At 51.4% G+C, this 19,927-nt stretch overlaps 10 protein-coding genes across 12 annotated transcripts; 8 read left to right on the top strand and 2 right to left on the bottom strand.

Moving 5' to 3' along the window:
* Positions 1-12: 12 nt before the first annotated feature.
* LDX57_004370 (uncharacterized protein) lies at positions 13-402 on the top strand (the record flags this gene model as incomplete). The annotated part of the gene is made up of 1 exon (XM_046086032.1): positions 13-402. The coding sequence occupies one exon, from the start codon at positions 13-15 to the stop codon at positions 400-402; it is 390 nt and encodes a 129-aa protein (XP_045941995.1).
* A 77-nt stretch (positions 403-479) lies between these two features.
* On the top strand, positions 480-2,157 carry LDX57_004369 (glycoside hydrolase family 55 protein; the record flags this gene model as incomplete). The annotated part of the gene is made up of 3 exons (XM_046086031.1): positions 480-812; positions 869-1,342; positions 1,405-2,157. The coding sequence occupies 3 exons, from the start codon at positions 480-482 to the stop codon at positions 2,155-2,157; spliced, it is 1,560 nt and encodes a 519-aa protein (XP_045941994.1).
* Positions 2,158-2,927: 770 nt separating this feature from the next.
* Positions 2,928-5,453, top strand: LDX57_004368 (uncharacterized protein; the record flags this gene model as incomplete). Its single annotated transcript, XM_046086030.1, has 1 exon — positions 2,928-5,453. The coding sequence occupies one exon, from the start codon at positions 2,928-2,930 to the stop codon at positions 5,451-5,453; it is 2,526 nt and encodes an 841-aa protein (XP_045941993.1).
* Positions 5,454-6,991: 1,538 nt separating this feature from the next.
* LDX57_004367 (uncharacterized protein) lies at positions 6,992-8,425 on the top strand. Its single transcript, XM_046086029.1, has 3 exons — positions 6,992-7,094; positions 7,149-7,553; positions 7,652-8,425. Exons 2-3 carry the CDS (start codon positions 7,289-7,291, stop codon positions 8,245-8,247), a joined length of 861 nt encoding a protein of 286 aa, XP_045941992.1. The 5' UTR covers positions 6,992-7,094; positions 7,149-7,288; the 3' UTR covers positions 8,248-8,425.
* A 1,291-nt stretch (positions 8,426-9,716) lies between these two features.
* LDX57_004366 (uncharacterized protein) lies at positions 9,717-11,421 on the top strand. The gene is made up of 2 exons (XM_046086028.1): positions 9,717-10,501; positions 10,629-11,421. Exons 1-2 carry the CDS (start codon positions 10,231-10,233, stop codon positions 11,297-11,299), a joined length of 942 nt encoding a protein of 313 aa, XP_045941991.1. The 5' UTR covers positions 9,717-10,230; the 3' UTR covers positions 11,300-11,421.
* Positions 11,422-11,663: 242 nt separating this feature from the next.
* On the top strand, positions 11,664-13,761 carry LDX57_004365 (Zn(II)2Cys6 transcription factor domain-containing protein). Its single transcript, XM_046086027.1, has 4 exons — positions 11,664-11,978; positions 12,026-12,640; positions 12,693-12,833; positions 12,888-13,761. The coding sequence occupies exons 1-4, from the start codon at positions 11,919-11,921 to the stop codon at positions 13,674-13,676; spliced, it is 1,605 nt and encodes a 534-aa protein (XP_045941990.1). The 5' UTR covers positions 11,664-11,918; the 3' UTR covers positions 13,677-13,761.
* A 114-nt stretch (positions 13,762-13,875) lies between these two features.
* On the top strand, positions 13,876-14,713 carry LDX57_004364 (uncharacterized protein; the record flags this gene model as incomplete). Its single annotated transcript, XM_046086026.1, has 1 exon — positions 13,876-14,713. Exon 1 carries the CDS (start codon positions 14,123-14,125, stop codon positions 14,711-14,713), a length of 591 nt encoding a protein of 196 aa, XP_045941989.1. The 5' UTR covers positions 13,876-14,122.
* On the bottom strand, positions 14,621-17,594 carry LDX57_004363. Of its 3 annotated transcripts, XM_046086023.1 has the most exons (7): positions 17,442-17,594; positions 17,014-17,336; positions 16,798-16,873; positions 16,547-16,749; positions 16,436-16,496; positions 16,042-16,388; positions 14,621-15,989 (listed from the first exon to the last, which is right to left on the bottom strand). In XM_046086023.1, exons 1-7 carry the CDS (start codon positions 17,569-17,571, stop codon positions 14,970-14,972), a joined length of 2,160 nt encoding a protein of 719 aa, XP_045941986.1. In that variant the 5' UTR covers positions 17,572-17,594; the 3' UTR covers positions 14,621-14,969. The 3 variants fall into 3 exon arrangements, with proteins under 3 accessions (XP_045941986.1, XP_045941987.1, XP_045941988.1); XM_046086024.1 differs by having other exon boundaries at positions 16,798-17,336; XM_046086025.1 differs by having other exon boundaries at positions 16,547-17,336.
* Positions 17,595-17,934: 340 nt separating this feature from the next.
* LDX57_004362 (putative DRAP deaminase) lies at positions 17,935-18,468 on the bottom strand (the record flags this gene model as incomplete). The annotated part of the gene is made up of 1 exon (XM_046086022.1): positions 17,935-18,468. The coding sequence occupies one exon, from the start codon at positions 18,466-18,468 to the stop codon at positions 17,935-17,937; it is 534 nt and encodes a 177-aa protein (XP_045941985.1).
* A 527-nt stretch (positions 18,469-18,995) lies between these two features.
* On the top strand, positions 18,996-19,845 carry LDX57_004361 (uncharacterized protein; the record flags this gene model as incomplete). The annotated part of the gene is made up of 2 exons (XM_046086021.1): positions 18,996-19,035; positions 19,097-19,845. 2 exons carry the CDS (start codon positions 18,996-18,998, stop codon positions 19,843-19,845), a joined length of 789 nt encoding a protein of 262 aa, XP_045941984.1.
* Between the last annotated feature and the right edge of the window lie 82 nt (positions 19,846-19,927).

The following is a 19,927-nucleotide window of genomic DNA, read 5'->3' as shown; positions in this document are numbered from 1 at the left end:
GGGTCTCATTTCATGGGAACCACCGGCCAGCCCGCTATTATCTATCTGCCCCCGGGAACGTATCTTTTGAGCGCCTCGCTGCAATTCTACGTCGGAACAGTCATCGTGGGAGACCCGACCGATCCCCCAACGCTGAAGGCAGCATCGAAATTCTCAGGGGATCATATGGTCTACGCCAAGGATCCCAGCTACGTCGGCACGATCAATTTCCAGATCGGGATTAAGAACATCGTGCTGGATTCCACAGCCGTCGAGGCAACCCAGGCGTTCAGTCTCCTCGATTGGACCGTCAGTCAGGCGACACAATTGACTAACGTTGGGTTCAATATGCCGACTGGGGACACGAACCACGTTGGGCTTACTACCCAGTATGACTATAATAGTAACCTCATTATGGTATGATTCGATTGCAACGTACCAGGCAACTGACAGCTAACCGCACGTAGAATGATTTGTGGTTCCAAGGTGGTTCCATCGGGATGAAGCTGAGTGGCCAGCAATGGGTTTTCAAGAGTCTCAAGTTTACCGGAACAAAGATTGGCGTTAATGCAGGTGGTACCGATATTGTGTTCATGGACTGCCATTTCGAGCAGGGCGATATCGGCATCGACGCAGGCGGCACTTCCGGATCGTTGACAGTCATCGACTCCTCGGGCTCTGGATTGAATTCGTTTATCGTGTCGGGAGATTCAGGGAATGCGGGAAACGCAATCATTCTAGAAAATATCCAGAATACCGGCACTACGGTGACTCTCGGAGGGCAGGCCAAACTGTCCGGCCCTGTGAGCGATACTTGGGTACACGGAACAGTGGTAGGTTTGCAATGCCCCAAATTGCGGATGAAAACTGACTGAGTCAATCAAAACAGTACGATCCAGGAAATGCCAACAAGCGGAGAGCCGATGGGGACTCGGTCACCACGCCTCGTCCTTCAAGCTTGACCCCCGGAGGCAAGTACTTCACAATGCCTCCTCCGACGTATAAGGAATACAGCGCAGACCAAGTCTTGAACATCAAATCTGTCCCTGGGCTACCTGTGTACGGTGACGGCTCGACCGATGATAGCCAAAACATCAACCGAATTCTGACGGAGAAGCGTGGATGCCACTTGATCTATTTCCCGGCTGGCACGTATATCGTGGCCGACACTATCTTCGTTCCCAGCGGCACTAGGATCATAGGTGATGCTTTTGCCAGCGTGATAAGCGCCAAAGGCGACCTATTTAAAGATGAAGCGTCGCCGCGTGTTATGGTCCGATTCGGATACCCCGGCGATATGGGTGTTGCGCAAGTCAGCGACATGATATTCACCGTCGCTGACATTTTGCCCGGCTGTAAAATGGTACGTATATCTATCTGTTTCTGCAAGTCAGCCCAATTCTTCTAACACGGACCGTCCTCTAGGTTGAAGTCAATATCGCAGGAAAACAGCCCGGAGATGTCGGGTTCTGGAACACGCATTTCCGAATTGGAGGCGCCGTGGGCAGTCGAGTGCAAACCGACTGCGCGTCCTCGCCGGGCGAATGCAAGGCCGCCTGGGGCCTCCTTCACCTCTCCTCCACTTCATCGGCCTACATCGAGAACATGTGGGGGTGGACCGCGGACCACGATCTGGACGGAGACCATAAGCAGAACATCGGCACGGGTCGGGGCCTGTTAGTCGAAGCCACCAGCGCCACTTGGCTGATCGGCACCGGCTTCGAGCATCACACGCTCTACCAGTACAACTTTGAGCGGGCGCGCAATGTCTTCTCCGCCCTGCAACAGAGTGAGACGCCCTACTGGCAAGGCCCGGGGAATCTCTACGCGCCAGCCCCGTGGGCCGACCACCGTATAGGCAGTGATCCGGACTTTTCACACTGCGCGCCCGAAGATGCAACCTGCCGCATGGCTCTGTTTGAGCGCATCAGTGGATCCTCGGATCTTTTTTTGTATGGAGGCGGTAACTGGGTGTTCTTCAATGCCAACGGCGATTGTAACGGGGACTGTCAGAAGAACATGCTTCAGATTATCGACTCGACCCAGATATACCTGTACGGGACTAATTCGAAGAGCACGACGAACATGGTGCTCGAGGGGAGCCAGGCGATCGCGACGCAGAGCGATAATGCCGGTGGCTGGGGTGGAGTGATCGCGGCGTATCTGTACAATTCGTGAGGGGGAAGGAGTATATAGATGCTTGTGTTTGTCGGTGATGATGACAGAAAATAGATAGATCGAAGCTTTACGGAGAAATAATGGAATAGATTATTTTTTTCTTTTGTGAAAAGGGAACACCAGGAACTGCTCTCTAGTAGAGTACTTGGAACCATGGTCGGTGATGCCTCGGGCCGCAACTTTGTCGAGGATGCCAACGCAGCAAACATTCTTCCCTCCATCCACCTCACTTTGGCGCCCAAACCACTACCTCGAAGTATAATTGTCCTGCCATCAGCCATGCATCAGGCCCTGTTCAATTCACTCCAATCACTGCGGGCCATGTTGGCGATCAGTGATATTTTAGTCGATTCTCATCGGTTTCCCGTCTGGCGGTGGCTGGGCCGAGGAGGCTGGGAGATCCGAATGGCTACACAACCCAACCACCTCAGTAAGGTCGACAGACATGGGTGGTGGTCGCCTCATCTGGCATAGCCTTGAGAAGGTTCAGTCTAACATGACAGGCACTTATCTAATACCTCTCCCACAATTCCTGGTGCCTGCGTCCTGGGAATGTTCATCCGACATCATCTTCTGCAAGTGAGCAGCTCTCCACATTCATTGTTCGGTTGCGATAAACCGTCATGCTTGCTCCTGGCTCTACAAATGTCAGCCTGAGAACCGTAAGCTGTAAGTACCTACTTGCCTGTCTTGGGCTCTGATGCTTCAACGAATCAGTCCCATCCTTCCCCCTTCCACCGCTGTTCCACGCAAGGACCCTCACCCTCTGCATGTGGGTATGGCTGGCTAATCCCCTCGCAGCAAGCAGGCCCCAATTGCAACGCACCGAGTCCCAGCAGTCCGCCGCCGCTTCCGACGACTACTACTCCTTCTCAGATCGTACTTCAAGCTCGCGATCCCCCAGCGGTGGCAGCCGAGCGACCGTTGTGCGGTATGCGACACCGAACTCCCATCCTGCATCCCGCACTTCATCGCCTGCCATTTCTCGAACTCATCTAGCCGCCCCGCCAATGGCTTCGCGATCCGATCAGTCGGTCGGAATTCCCAACCAGAGTCGGAATGCGCCTTCTCCTGCTTCCAGCGCAATGCGCCAGGTTCAACATAGACCTGTCCATGCCAGTCCCATGTCCAACAGCACCAGTCGTCGGGTGCCTAGCGATACCTACGCCGGTCCGCCGCCCACTCCGGGGCTGGATGATTCTCCATACATTCACTTTGCCATCGGTCAGCTCACGCGCGACCAAGAGGTTCGTGCCTTGAGCCGACAAGACTCGATTGCAAGTGAGGATCTACCGCCGGCCGAGCGTCTCGTCTGGGATGAGGGGCTTGGATGCTTCGTTCGCCCGTCGGGGCCAGAGAAGTCTCCTTCGCCCGTGCAAAATCGTTCCAGTCCGCGACAGCCTCCCAGTCCACAACAACCTCTCAGTCCACAACGCCCGTCGCCCAAACCCACACCAGAAACTAGACCGCCGCAGGATTCGGTGGATCCGGAAACGTATACTCCGGTAGACCCTCCGGAAGACAGTCTACTGTACCCGCCGCTTGATTATGTCCCCGTCGTCTTGAGACCATGGGCATTGTCTGCGATTATCTTCTGCTGCTTGCTCATGATCGCCGGTATTGCGTTCTGCAATGTTTGGGCTCAGAAACACCAGGGGCTCTGGGACTACAATGGCCAGGGAGGGGGAAGATACTTTGTCGTGGAATTCCTGCCGCAGATCCTCGCGGTTATTATCACAATCTGGACTTTCGTTATCCAGGCGGCGCTCTACCGCACCATGCCGTTTGCGATCATGGGGTCAGAAAGGCCTCTTGGTCACGTCCTGCAGAAGCTATCGACTTTGCCCAAAAATTTCCTACTTCCCGATCTGTCGCATTTTCGTCACGGAGAAGCGTTGGTCGGATTCGCCTTGCTTACAATCTGGACCTCGAATATGATCACGATACCGCTGCTGAGTTGCTTTTTCCAGGCCAAGTGGTATGTGATTGATGGTGAAGGAACGTGGCGGTGGACTTCCGTGATGAGTGTTGGCTGGACCCTTATCGCGGTATACGGACTGTTGGTTATTGGATTGTTGTTATTGACATTCCGTTTCCTCAACACTTGGTCCGGCTTGATGTGGGACCCAGTCTGCCTGGCCGATTTGATCTCAATCATCCAGCGATCAAACGTGCTGCGCGATTTTGAACAGTCTGAGACGGTGCCTAATGTAGGCGAAACCCTCGACCCTCGGGTGCTCAGACTAGGGTACTGGCAGCTTCCACACCGGGAGGAGGTCTTCTACGGCGTCGGCGAGGTTGATGCCCCGATCGGAAATCCCTCGTTGCATCTGATCGAGAAAAATCGCGCAAGGCAATACCAGGGCCTCTCAAAAGTCTCATTTGACCTGGAGCAGCAGACCACGGTGGGAAAAGGCGAGTTTGATGAGCACCTGTACACGCCATCCGTTCGCTATCGATGGGTTCCTTGGTTTCTTCAAAAGACCTTCGTTGTGGGATGGACGGTTACGATCTGTGCTCTCTTTATCGCGTTTGTAGTTGTGAGCTTTGTTCATGATGCGATCAAGGGCGGCTTTCCACCCCGACTACCGACTCTCCCTTCGACAGGCGCGTTCTCTTCATCCAACTTCTTGTACAGCTTTATCCCAGCCTTGATTGGGAATCTTTTATTCCTGGCATGGCAGCCTATCGACGTTTACTTCCGCGCTCTGCAGCCTTTTGTTGGCCTCTCCCGCCCAGAAGGTGCCTCCGCAGAGCAGAGTCTTTTGCTCGCCTATCCCTCATGTTTTCCTTTCCAGGTGACCGTGCTCGCGGCGCTGAACAAGCACTACAAGGTGGCGTGGATCTCATTTATGGCCGTTGCCTCTGCAGCTATTCCCATTCTTGCTGGGGGTGTATTCCTGGCAATGTGGTATCCTTCCCATGACGAGATCCGTATCGCGGCCTTGATGCCCGCCTTTTACGCGCTTATCGTCTTTTGCGGACTGTACACTATTTCCTTTTTCGCGATCTGGCCACGTCGCTGCCGTCATCTGCCCCACGACATCAGCACCCTCGCCGATCAGATGAGCTTTCTTTACCAGAGTCCGCTGCTTGCAGACAAGCTCCTACGCGAGCCGAGGAGCAAAGCCGACCTTGTCACTCGGCTGGTCATCGCACCGCCCGGGGATCGAGAGTTCCCGACCTACGGGTTCGGCATTTTCGTCGGCCGCGATGGCAAGGAGCATTTGGGAATTGACCGCTTCCATCGACCTGGTCGAGCTGACATGCTGATAACGACCGGGTCAATGAAGTAATTTGCTTTATGATCTTCGGATCTTTATGATTTGCACTGTTTCTCTTTTCCTTTCCTTATGGTTTATTACGAAGACAAGATGGACGCTTTATGATTATTCCCCCTTTGTCGTTTCTTTTGATGTGACAAAATGACCACGCCGATAATATGATAATGTGATATGAGACCGATGTACTTGAAACCCATTATGTTTTCTTTCTGATTTCTTTCTTCAACCTTGGTGATTTCCCCATATTAAGCACGGAGTTTAGGTGTCCATTTCGGTTCAACAGCATGATGTATCAATTCAGACCAACACTGTTCCATGAACAGGTGTTCTATACCCCAATGACTTTTATAGGCAAAGTAGATATGAATGATTAGAATTAAACCCTCATTGAACAACCATCTATATGATCATCTCAATCAAGCGGATTCATTCATATAATTATCATCGGCAGTCTTCCCGACACTCAAAACCCCTACAGCTTCCCTGAATGTCTATCTCTGCCCGAGTAAGCATGTGATTCAGAGTGCGCTAGAAAGTCCTCCTGCATATCTTAAATTAGTGACCTTTCCCCCAACCTACAGCCTTATCCCACAGACCCTTCGGCCTGTTGATGCGCGCGCCACGGATACTACGTACACCGTAGTAATATTGTTATTGTCAGCACCGGACATAGAACACTCCCCTGGCCAATAAAGTAGTACAGTATATCGGAATCCACCCCACTCTTAGCCTTGCCCCAGTACCTGGTTCGGGGGGCTCGGGCCATAGGGTTTTCGTCTTTTTCCTGACTGCAGCGTTGATTCGAGGTTCGAGGTTCATGGCTCGTAAATCGCGCGTATATTAACTGATCAGGGTGTCTTGGGTTTTGCTTGGGAGGTGACAGGCACTGCTTTCCTTAAGACTTACTAGCTAAATCAGTTTCTGTGCCATTGTGCTGGGTTGAGGCTAGGCTTTGTTTGAGATAGTTCATAAGGGAGGGAGGGAGCAGGTCTCCTGAGGGTAAGACCCCAGAGACACTGCGAACGGAGGACCAAAAATCATTAAACAAAGACTCAGGAACACAAACAAAAGGCTGGGTGTGCTAAGAATAAATCTGCTTAATATTTCGAGAGCAGGGGGATCCTTGTACGTTGGGAGGGGAAAGAGCCTTATGCTGCGGGTATACGTGGGCACACCAGGTGAAGCCCCCTGAGGGGTTGGTGGCCTACTGCTTGCAGTTATTTGAGCTGTCGTGAGACGTTCAACACGGAGGCTTTATCATCTTTTCTTCATCGGATGAATCTCGATATCAATATCGATATCTATCATTTCCCAAGAACAGTTGCTTCGCCCTTCATCAGACTAACAAGGCCAATTACTGCCGCTCACCCACACAAACTCGCATTCGAAACAGTCAAGCGCCAAGGGTTGACACCCCAGGGATCAACATCATTATCCCCGCAGGCCCAATGAGACCCAATTCCGAATGCTACAGCGCAGTAAGGCTGACCTAGATCTGCAGTCTACTTACCCATCCTATAGTCTCGTGCGGAGTACTCTTTGGTGAGCTGTCCGCTGAGAGTGTCTGTTTGCTCAGCCTAGTAGTCAGGATGGTAGTAGTAGTAGTCTACACAGTGTATGGTGTACTGTGAGCGGAGCGGCGCTGGCTTGCTCGTAAGATGTTCAACCCCAGTCCCTCTCGGCATTACTCTTACCCATCTTTATCAGCTTCTTCCGGTTCTTTCCTTACGCTTTTACTTGTCTATATAGCTTGGTCTTCGTACCTTTGAGGTATTAAGATCTTGGGTCAGCTTCTCCCGTGCCCGCGAACTATCAATCATTCGACTTACTCTGTGAAAATTGAACAAATGCAGGTGTCAACGCTTTTCACACTTGCCCTTCAAGGACTCTTCATGTCACCAAGTATAGCAGACGATCGCATATGCAAGCACCCCGGGGGAAAGCAAACCGATGATGTACCGTGTACCTCGGACGAGACAACCCATTGCTGCCCGAAAGGCGCGCTCTGCTTGAGTAACAAGTACTGTTATAATTTCGAGAGGCAGGGTGTCTCCAGAGGTAGTTGCACGACATGGCCTTGGAGTAATGCCTGTCCGCAGCTATGTAAGGGAGGTATGTTTCTTCTCTCTCTCTCTCTCTCTCTCTCTTCCCAACCTCCTCTCTCCCTTTTTCCCGATATTTGCTGACAGTACGACTTCATGGTTATGTAGACGACGGCCAATCGAACCAGGGAGCCCCGTTCGTTTTCTTTAGATTCGAGAAAAATAAGGATCTCTATTGCTGCGATGATTGGGATCGAAGTTGCGACATAGATGAAGCGTCCTGCATCGGCGGCGAGGAACCTTTCGAAATACCTCAGGGAAAAGTGATACTCGGTGTAGCGGCGCTCGAGAACGTCACCCTGAGCGACTGGGATAATTACAACACAGGGAGACTGAGCGCCTCCGAGATCTCGAAAGAAGACGAGAATTCCGACGCCGGGAAGGACTCCGGGAAGGAAACAGCTATCGGCGCAGGCGTGGGTGTTTCGCTGGGCGTGGTCATGCTGGCCTTGCTGGCGTGGGCTCTCTGGCTGCTGAGACAGAATAGGAATCTGAAGAAGGCTCAGGGTCCAGAGCAATACAGGGGCCAGTTCCACAGTCCGGTGGGATATGGTGATCATCCGAGTATGGTAACGCCATCAGGCGGACATATGCCAATGAGCCCCGGGCCTGAGACACAGGGGCGATATAGCAATCGTGTGGAGCAGCTGGAGATGAATGAGAACCCAAGTGAACTTGCGGGGAAGCCCAAGTACAGCCCTTAGGCTAACCTTTGGCGTTGAGATGTTCTGGTCATGTATGTATAACGCAGCGGTGGCTTATACTAATATGTATTCTGTTGCAACAGGTTGTTCGAAGGATTTTGGTTGACTGGATTGCCGGACTGTGTGGGCCTGCCTGTCAATATCTTTGGCTGTGGCCGACTTGAAAGTAATATTGCCTCTGCTCATAAATATTTGGTGGAAGCTTAGATGTCTGAGGCTGCAATCTGCCAAACCTTTCTAATCCCCTCCATGGCTATTTCATGTGTGTAATATAAGCCTTCTAGGGTATTCTTTCTAGTTGAATTAATCTAATTAATTTATTGGATTACTCATAACGACCTGTTCCACCTGCACATTCATTCCGTAAATGTTTTAGTAATTAGTATGTGCACTGTACATGGTTGCTCTACAGGCTACTAGAAGTGCCGTTCCTACTCCGTAGGCCCTTCGCGCGAAACACATATGAACATATAGCCACTATCCATAAGGTTGCTCGTCATCCCGTGCTAAACAGAGCTATTCGGGTAAAGTGCTCCATACACAATTGTCCTCAATGGTTAGGTAGCTCTTGTGCACGACTTTTCCAAGGTAGTAGTAAACTACTCCGTATAGCTCCAACTACTTCTCCCCTCCCTATCCTCCCATAACCAACACTTTCCCTAGTTAATGATAACTGAGCAACAAGCAACCAGTCCACCTGTCATTTAAGACAGTCCCCTCCAGAGCCTCGTCCATATCTTAATCTGACTAGTTCTGAATCCCATGTCCACTTCGCCCAATAATACCGGGCCCTCCATATTCAGCTCGCTCCACCTGCCCCTCAGCCCAACTTCCTTCCTGAACCCACCCGCCCTTTTCTCCACTCATAAATTGATTAGATGTCCATGACTCGTCGGAGGAAGAGAGCTAAATTGCTAAACTCGCCCCGGGTTTTGCCAAGAAGGCGTCGGGCCCTGCCCTGGATTTTCTGGCGCAAAACGAGTCGGGGATCGTCCGGTTGTTGAAACTGGGAATTTGTTTGATTTGGTTTATTTGGCGAGAGTATTCTTGGATTTGAGGGGGCATGGAGGATCAAGTACCAATACTTGGGGCTGGGGTTAGAAATGCGATGATTCAAGTGTCTGTTGAGTATATGTGTACACCGTATGTAGTTGTGTACCCATTAATGAGTGGTGAAATGTAGGGATTCAGGGGTGATACGAACCCGCTAGGGGCGGATTAGGTTAATATCTCGAGGACAGGGCGATCCTTGTCTGTTTGTGAGGGAAACGTCGGCGATCTGAGGGCAGCAATTTATAATGTTGAATACCCCGTGAGTGAAGTCTACTTTGTGCAGAGTTTTGGGTATAGGGATTGCTGTTCTTGTTAAAAGACGCTAAACACGGAGATCTTTTCAATGATCCCCTTCCTACGGAGTAGGAGTAGCTACTCCGCGAGTCGATATGGAAGTATGGATATCATCAAGAAAACTCAGCCCATCACCAGACACAGACACCCACGCGGAAACCCTAGCGTCCGAGACAGCAAAGAATTGACTCCAGGGATCAACACCACCACTTTCTCTGACCCAATTAGGTCCTCGACCTCATATAACAATCATGACCGATGGGGATCCTTAATCCACTCACACCTAACGCCTCGTATGGCGGGTATCCTGTCCAGCTTACTAGTGTCGTAGTGATAGTCTACTGGGAGCACTGAGCACTTCTAGTTTCCTGGGAAGGAATTTTAAAACCCAGCCCCCACCCGCAAATTTCCCCTTCTTTCCTTGTGCTCTCTCGGTCTATTCTTGCGTGCTGGTTCTGTTGGCTTATTTCTGATTTTACGCCTCTCAAGGTCAAGCTCTTGGGTCGAATTCTCCCGTGCCTGCGACCGATCGATCGCCCGACTAAACCCTGCAAATATCGGTTCACGCTCTTGGGTCCATAACGAGTGTTGGAAATCGAAATCGAAATCGAAATTGAGGTTGGAATCGGGAAAATTATGCGGTGGTCAGCGCTCCTGACGCTCGCCTTTCAGGGGCTCCTCGTGTCGCCAAGCATAGCGGATGATCGCATATGTCGATTTCCCAGCGGGACAGCAACCGATGACGTACCGTGTACCTCGGACGATAACACCTTCTGTTGTGCGCCGGGCTCGATATGTCTGGATAATGGGTACTGCTATAGTCTTACGGTACAGCCGTTTATGTTGTCGAGAGGTACCTGCACGGATCGGAATTGGGGGAAGAGCTGTCCGCAGCTGTGTACAGGAGGTATGTCTTATCTCGCGCTTGTTGCTATCTCGCATACACCTAGATTAGTATTCCTTGCTTTTTTTTTTTTTTTTTTTTCTTTCCGGGATAGCATGTCCGTTGCTGACGATCAACTGCGCGACTCCAGACAACAACGACTTAGACCGCGGCTCCGTTATCATTTTCCTCGAGGACGGCGACGGCGACGACACATCCAAGTACTGCTGCGACGCACTAGAATGGAATTCTGACGACAACGTCATGGGATGCGCCTCAGGGGCCGACCCTATCACGCTCAAAGCTGGCAAAGCCATGATCGGCGCCGCAGCCCTCCAGGGCCTCACGCTCATCGACAAGGACGACTACAACGCCGACGGCATCAACGTCTCGCAAATAAACAGTACGACCGACTCGAACGGAAACGGCACGACAACGACAGGCTCGAACCCCACGCAGACCGCTTGCGTGAATGCAACCACTCTCCCGGGGACCAGCGATAGCAGCGATAACGACAATTCCGGCAAAGAGACGGCTATCGGAGCAGGCGTGGGTGTTCCGCTAGGCGTGATCGCGCTGGCATCGCTGGTGTGGGCGTTCTGGCTGCAGAAACAGAATCGGGAGCTGAAGAAGGCTGCTCAGGCGCAGGGGCAGTTCCAGGGTCAGATGGGGTATGGAGGTCAGTCTGGCATGATGATGTCTTCGAGCGGATATATGAGCCACGGACCGGTCAACTCAGGGCATCATGGTCATTTCGTCGAATTGGGGGAGATGGAAGGGGGCCCGACGGAATTGTCGGCGGCGGCTAAGCATGTCCCTTAGGCAGGCGAGTGTTATGATTTTGATCTTGTGGTGTCCTGTTTGCTGTTTATCAAGCGAAGCGGTGATTTTGGTTTAATGTATATTTGTTATAATGGGGTAATAGATAGAGTTCGTTCGGGGTCTAACTGAGGATGTTTAGAATTTTGATCACACTGATGGAGTTGACTTTCTTGCATAATAGCTGTGAAAGGTGGTGCAGAGGTTGGATATGAAGGACCTCGTGCCAGTAGCATGTTCGGACACGATGCCGTAATGGTCCGAGCAGTGGATCCAAGAAGCACACGTGACCGCCACGTGAGGGAGACCGGGGTGACACGGTCGGCCTACTTGCCTCGCCATCCTTCCATATTTCTCAGCGTTTGACCGGGGATCCTTTTCTTAACATGGCCATCAATCTTACTCTTTTCCATTCTCTTCCATGAGAGTAATTTATCGGGCCGCAAGCTTATATCAACTGCATGGCTCTCGTAGCGCATTGTCCCAATAATTGGTATTGTGTGGGGAATGATTCGCATTGTATGGAGAGGCTAGCAGCCAGTTCGACATTAGCTTCTCTATCAATAGCGCCTTCAAATATCTACATGTGAACATATAACTCCTACCGGATAACAGTGGCAAAATGGTCTACGGCGGGAAACCAAGCACGGGGTGTCAGACCTGTCGACAGAGGCACATCAAGGTAGGTGTCTCGGTGCCTTATAATTACAATAGACTAATTGGCTGCAGTGCGATGAAGCTCGTCCTCATTGTAAGGCATGCGTCCGAACAGGTCGCTCCTGCCCGGGGTACCCGCATCCTCTTGATGTCATGCTGAGAGACAGGACTGCCTTTCAGCGGAAGAAAAGAGCTGTATCAAGCAACAAGCAGACACAAGTTGCCAAAAAGGATCAACCGGACTCGCAAGCACAAGCATCACAATCATCAGATAGTGTGGCCCTTGCACCTGTCCAGAATACAGATCCTCCAAGTCCTCCTTCTGTGACCATTAATTCGCCTCCGCAGCTCCGCAGCTCTTTGCTACTACCCATGGACGATACGGTGTCTTCCTTATTCTTCAATTCATGGCTCTTCATACCAAAAGACCCCCTGATTCGGTTAGGGTACATGGAACTTATTCCGGTCTTTTACTTCAACGCCTCGCTCGACTCACCTTTACGCCTTGCTGTACAGGCTGTGTCGTACTTTTCCGTGGCGGCTTGGACAGGCCAGCGATCGTTGCTTCGTACTGCAGAACAGACCTTTATGAAAGCGGTGTCGCGGACTAGACTCGCCTTGCAAGGTAACATTGACCACCATGTAGAGGAGACGCTCATGACAATTCTTCTACTCTCTACTTTTGAGGTAAGCAAGTACGTCGATTCCTCTTGTCGCATGATCTAACCGTCGAGTCTAGGAATTTACAGCTCTCAAGGAGAACAGGGTTACCAATAAAGCCCATCTACATGGTGCAATCGCACTTGTCAACAGCCGACGCCTTGGACAACGGAAAACTGCCAACTCTGAAACACTTGCCATGGCAGTTCAAGCACAAATAGTAAGCTACCTCATATAGATCAACGCTCCTTGTTTCTCACGCCGTTTCAAACAGATTCGGACTTCCCTAGGTCTAGCGTATCCAATGGCTCAGACGCCCAACATATCTCCACTTCCAATGCCCATGGCACACACCGCATCGGGCCATTTGACCATGGTCACGTCGGAAATTGTGAACCTAAGACAGAGATGGGATCGCATCGCATCTAATCCCGGAAACTACCAAACAGACGAACTCGATAACCTCCTCTCAACCGCAATGGCTCTTGACAACAAAATCTCCGTCTGGAAACACATTCTCCCCGACCGCTGGCATCCCATGCCTGCCACCTTCATCCCCCAATCCGTTCGAGACGCAGGTGTCTTCAACAATCGATGTGACTGCTACATAGATCTCTGGATCGCCTCAACCTGGAACTTCTACCGAGACTCCCGAATCGTCATTCAAAACATCATCCTAAATTGCCTACGTCTCCTTCCCGAACAAAGCTCACCCCACGAGATCCAGGCCCGGGTCGTTTCTATTCAAAAGCTTGCCACAGACATATGCGCAACAGTGCCGTATCTCCTTGGCGACCAAATGACTTCCGTCCAGATGAGCCCGCACAAGGTCGAATACCCCGAAAGCGAGGGTCGACGAGTCACTTTGGGCCATCAGCAAACCGCGCCCCTTCTCGGCGGCTGGTTTGTCATTTCGTACTTGACTAATCTCTGGTCGCCGGAACTGTGTCTTCAGGATGAACAGCGGGCTTGGATCCAGAAGCAGATGCTGCGAGTGTTGCGGATATACACGTTCGATACCCTAAGGCCTTGGACCAAGGAGCATTTCAGCTGGAGTCCATGATGGATGATGTTTTTTACATTTAGAAGACATATATATACATATTATTGTTGTTTAAAATAGCATAGAAACTTGGTAGAATTATCGAGTTACTGTTCTATCCCCATCACTAGCCTGCTTCGTCAGTCTTCTTTGTGCCTGAGGCATTAAGGTGGGAACATCCAGGTATCAACAAAGTGTTGCCTGAGGCACAAGTCACATGACTATCGCAGAACCAATCGATCAGCTTCTCCGCATTTCTGTCTATCTTTAGCACCGGATCAACAGGAACAGTCACACTCGCGCTCGAGGTCGAAGAACCTCATCAATTGCATTCTATTTTCCTTTCCTCCTGTCCTCCAGCCAGAACCACAGAAAGTGATGATATAGACCTCATCAAAAACCTCCTTTCGCACACCTCACACCTCAAACCACAAACACCTCAAACCCACCACAAAATCCAACGAAAAATGCTCTCCTCACTCTTCAACCGCAACCAAGAACAACAACCCACCTCTCCTCCTCAAGAAACCCCCTCCTCTTCCACGTCCTCCGCTTCATCAGATCACCCCCCAAAACCCTCTGATGAACCCCTCCCCGAACTCCGCTTCATCAAACCCAACACAAAATACAAGCTCCTCCTGGGCGGTCTCGCCTTCTTCACATTCTCGCTAATAACGACCCGCCGCGCCCTAAACAAGCGGTTCCTCGCGCAGATCCCCCCCTTCTACACGAGTTCCGTGCTTCATCGCCCCAACGTCAACGGCGGGATGGAGGCCTTCGAGGCGCTGAACCTGGCGACGTTGAATGTGATCTCGTTTGGGATGGTCGGGAGCGGTGCGGCGATGGTGGCGTTGGATATTAATCGGATCGAGGATATGCAGCGGTTTGTGAGACGGGGGTTTAATGTTGATGGTGGGGAGGTGACGAAGACGGATCAGGAGTTGGAGGAGGAGGTGGCGGAGTGGGTGGGGAGTGTGTTGGGGAAGAAGTTTGAGAAGGAGGTGAGGAAGGAGCAGCAGGAAGGGAAGAGTGCTGCTGTTGTGAAGGAGGAGAATTGAAGGGATGGGCTAGTAGATGAGATGGGATCGGATTGGATATTGTGGTTAGACGGGCATTGCAATGTGCTATGATGGTGTGTGATTGTGAGATACTGGTGGCTTAGGTTGATTGATACTGTACATATGGAAATACCCCCCTTTTGTTTGTTTCATAGTTAAAGAGGATACGTGAATTGTTGGACTAAAAGATACACATAACCCGCTGCTGTTTTCGTTAAGGAATATTGTACATGCAATTCAAGCCACACACTCATCTCTACATCTGCTCGTAGCGGTCTCGTGCCGTCTGTCTCGTCTTCTCCAGAAATTCGTCGTACCTGTTTCGGGTGTTGCGCCCGGCTTCCTCAGCAGCATCGCCTAGCTTGCTTCCTTGCGCGCCTAATCCCACGCCTTGGGCGTAAACTTCAGTGGCAATGGGTGCTGTCATGCCGGTGCCTTGAGCTCCCAGTCCAGAACCGGCAGACCATCCCATCTTGCTGAGAAGCGAAGCACCCTTAGATGTGGGCTCAGCTGGCGGCTCTTCCTCCTTCGGTGGAGGTGCGCTCTTCTTGGTTGACGTCTTGGAGTGGCCAAAGGCCTTGCGACGCTCTCTTGCACGGTCCCGATATTCAGCCGGCTGTGGCACAATTCCATGTTTGATAAGCTTGCCCATGGCCTTGGCGGTCAATTCCTCATTCTGCAAGTTCCCGCGGTGTAGTTGACTTAGACGCTCGTGGCGATTGACGTCTGCTGATGACTTGAACTGACGCATACACAGATAACAGCAGTTCCGGTTTGGATCAGCGTACGATTGAGATGGTGCCGCAGTATCGGATGCAGCATCTCCCAGTTCAGACCCTTCCCCTTCTTTCCCTGCACCCTTCTTGATCCCGTGCAGTTCGGCGTGTCGGTTACTCCAGAATTGCAGGTGCGATGGCATTGCAAGCTTCTTGGCTCCTGCAGTGCTAGCATTCTCGGCCTTTCTCTTTTTTGTTTTATCCGAGTCTTTACTGTTCTTTCCATCAGGCTGGGTTGGCTTTTCGCTTTTGGCTGGTGGCTGGTCCACATCTGCCTCCCCCGACGTCACTGTCAGTTCCGTGGCGTACGCTTCCTCGTCCCAGTACATCAACTTCAACGAGGGGTTATTTAGAGGGCTGAATGTGAATCGTTCTGTGCTCGCTGTTGGATTGATCACAGGCACGAACACTCCTGCGTGGATATAGCTAACAAGAACTGGTCTTGAAGAGATCGTGAACTTCTCGAAAGAGTTCAGACGTGCCGTGGCAGCTTGGGCATCCTATAATCGAATTAGCTCACAAAACACAAGGGAATCTTCCATACTATAATACCTGAATAGTGGCAAACTCCGCAAAACCGTAGCGCCAACTCTCGTTCGATCGACGGTCTCTCACCAAAAGAACACGGCGAATTGACCCGTCTCGAGCACCCAGATTGGAATCCCCCGTAGTAGATGCAACCTTTCCACTCTTTTTCTGACCTCCGCTTAGCCCCTCTGAGGAATTGGCCGGGCGATAGAGCTTTGCGACACCCTTAGCCAGAAGTTCTTCAGTGACCGTAGGTTCCAAACCTCGGAACAGCAAGAACTGCGAAGGTTGGTTCTCCGGCGCGGCATCATTATCACCATTGTTATTAACCCTAGGAGCAGCGATTCCAGGAGGTCCTGTAGGACCAGGTTCTGGGCCGTGTTAGCAGCTGCAGTATCTGGACGTTCGAGAGACCTACCAGGACGAGGTGCTTGGCATCGGAAACATTTTTGGCGGGTCGAGTAATTGACAATAGCACACTAAATCGTCAGTTGAAGTTCCACACCAAATCCAGTAGGTGTATGCCAACCATTTTGCAGGTCCAGTCACCCTCGGCTCTAGCACGAGCGCGGTCCTCCCTCTCGCGACTATAGGCGATACGGACTTTTGTGCCACGATCATTTGGGCCGGCGCTTGGGCCGTAAAGAATAATGCTCGGATAATTGTTCTCAAAAAAAGCTCGTGAAAAGTTCAGGCTGTGGAAGCGAAGAAAACCCAGCTGGCGCGACAATTCTGCAATCGTGTGAGAGGACGTAAGCAATCAAAGGCACCAACACTCACTTGTCTGGCGATCGCGAATCACTCGCACTTCATCTAGGCCTTCAATATGATAACCGTCGTTCAACTCATTTGTAATCTGCACAACACGTCGACCGGAACCGCCCGGCGACATGTACATCTCAGCCTATTGCCACGGTTGTAATTCAAGACAGAGCGTAGTCCTTTAAAGAACAATGCCTATGCTCAAATCTCAAAGAGGGAAAGGAATTGCCGAACATCTTCTTCCACCATATCCAACGGTAATCCATCCATCATGATCTCTCGACTTTCTTGTCCGTGAGGGCGCCCGCGTCGATCGCCTCGACTGCGACTGCGACTGTAGCTTCGGCTTCGACTGGGGTATCCGGGGGAGCGATATCCTTCTCGGTCGCGATCACGGTAAGCTGGCCTCCCTCGCCGAGGCGGAGGTGACCTCGACGGCCGGCGCCGATAATCATCGCGGTCTCGACTTCGGTATCGGGGTCTAGATTCGGGTCGTTCTCTCGAGTAATCACCCCTCCTGTCGGTTGCTGGACCTCGCGGAGGGGAGCGCACGAATTCTTGATTGACACACAACGTTAGTTATCCGCCATGTCAAGACAAGAAATTTATACGACTCTTTCAAGTTCATCGCGCCTTGCTGTGATGCGGGGAGGGGGTAATACCGCCAGGCGAGCGTGATCGGGAGGGCGATGGATCGTCGTACATGCGACTGTCCATGTCGTCTCGGCGCGGATATGCCCGGCGCGGTGGACCTGGTGGGAAACCGGTATCGTCAGGAGGGAAATGAGACATGATTAAGAAGCATCAAGCTGGAAGGAATCGATCAGTTCGTTGATTGTCCCGGAAGTCGGCCTGATCCCCAGTGTTGCTGGGCAGAATCACTCACCGCCTGGGAATATCCTCGCTTTCCGAATCGGGAAGTATACACAATCAGTTCATCAATCAATGAGGAAGCGACGACTTGCTCGAGGATCTCGAGTGTTGCAGATTAGAAGTACCGGTTCACCTTGCTTCGTCTTGGAAGGTCTCACCAAACCTAGAAGCAATAAGGACCTGAGCTCTCCATTCCTCTTTGGTGTGTTCTAGCCCAACCGGAAATATATCTTCGAACTATGAGCAAGTATGCAAACACAATCAAAACCCCTGTGTCAGTGGTCAATGCCCAGCAGTAGCGACTTCCAGGATGCGTTGTTGCATTCCCTCCACCACCTCGACCTTAACCCCCGCACCCTCTAGCATCTTTCTCCCCGTATTCTCCGCAATGAACGTCTCTGGCTCCCGAATCCCCACATAAACCGCTCGAACCACATCTTTGAGCTTCAAGATCCTGTCAACACAAGTCCTGTTACCGCTCAATCTCCTACTGCACGGTTCCATAGTCGTGTATAGAACAGTTTCTTTCGGCAATACTAATGCAAGTTGATCTTCCGGCACATGGTGCTGCTCAGCAGCTTTGATCAAGCAGCATTGCTCTGCATGCGTGTTTCCTGGATCGCTTGGTCTGTCACCGGTCAACTCCATTGAATATCCGGTCGATAGGATCTCGTTCTTCTCGGCGTCTACGAGGACTGCGCCTACGCAGAACTTGGTTGGTGCTGGGGGAGACAGGCGGGCCTGTTCCAGGGCGTATTCCATATAGCCTTTGTGATCTCCGGCTGCGATTTGTGGGTGATGAAGTGTGAAGGACATGGTGAGCTCGTTATGCGGTCTCAGAGTGAGTGAGAATGAGAGTGAGGTTCGTTTACTGAAGGAAACCCTTGGTCTAATTGTTTGAAAACCCAATACCGCAAGAATTGTGCGATGCTGAGAAGATGAACAGCCGGCGGTAGGAAAGACAGAACCAATTAGGCTTTGACTGCTTTAATTTACCGGCGGAGAGAGTCGTTCGTGAAGATGGAATGTTGTTGGAGCAAGACCAGCATCGATGACCCACCCAGAAAAAGGCGGGCGCTTAGGTGCCCCTCGTTGCCTGAGGCGTTATTCATCGACGGTGTCTGAGAAGAGTCATCATCTATGACATTGTAGAACCCTCGGATATTGCATTACTACAAGGATATCAGCAAGTTGTTGTCGCACCACTTGACTGGCATTTAATTCTAGAAACTCCCTTTGAGTTCATCGGAAGCATTGGTTCTGATTTCGGTCACCAAAGTCCTAGGCACCAGCAAGAATTAACATCAAGAGTAACGAGTATTCAGTCCATTTCACCCACAGTCATGGGGAGTACCACCGAGGAGCCTTTGGCACTAGACCCTCGTGTCTTAGCAGGCAAGTCTCCTATCTGGAAAACCTCACAACCATCCTAACACACCAACAGAACTCCCTCAAGAAAGTAAGATCCTCTCAGCATCCCGTCACGGCACCAGCTTCTGGACACAGACTGGAAGAATCGACACCCAGCTCTCCAATGGCACTGTCGCGTCCTACTTCATCAAAATCGTCACCAAAGGAGACGGCCAGAAAATGGTCCAAGGAGAGTACGAGTCCATGAAAGCCATCCACGGCGTTTCCCCAACATTCGCACCAAAACCACTAAGCTGGGGCTCTTACGATCAGCGACCCCACACACATTTCTTCCTCTGTGAGTACCGCGAAATGAAGGCCGGGATGCCCGACCCGGAGGAATTCGGCGCTCGGTTGGCAGAACTGCATCGGGAGAGTAAGTCCCCGAATGGAGCGTTCGGATTCCACATTGACACGTGGAGTGGGAATATTCCGCAGCAGAATGAGTGGGAGGCGAGCTGGGAGGTGTTCTTTGCGAAGAACATGCGGTGGGCGCTAAATTGCGAGATTAAGGCGAAGGGGTTTGACGCGGAGTTTGAAACTCTGGTGCCGGTGATCTTCGAGAAGGTGATTCCGCGGCTGTTAAGGCCGTTGGAGAGTGAGGGTCGATCGGTGAAGCCTTCCCTTGTGCATGGCGATTTGTGGTATGCCAATTCGGGTGTGGATGCGACGAGTAATCAGTCGCTTGTCTTCGACGCTTGTTGCTTTTATGCTCACAACGAATGTAAGACTGCATTTGGACATCAATTGTTAAGCGCGGGTTTCTTTAACGTGTGTGCATGACAGATGAATTCGGTCAATGGCGACCAGTATGCAACCGATTCGGCCCGGAATATTTAACTGCATACCATCGATATAACGAAAT

This window comes from Aspergillus melleus (assembly GCF_016097325.1).
Source record: "Aspergillus melleus strain CBS 546.65 chromosome Unknown contig2, whole genome shotgun sequence".
NCBI classification, from domain to species: domain Eukaryota; kingdom Fungi; phylum Ascomycota; class Eurotiomycetes; order Eurotiales; family Aspergillaceae; genus Aspergillus; species Aspergillus melleus.
The sequence above is the reverse complement of the archived record's forward strand: the minus strand, read 5'-3'. Positions and strand labels throughout refer to the sequence as shown.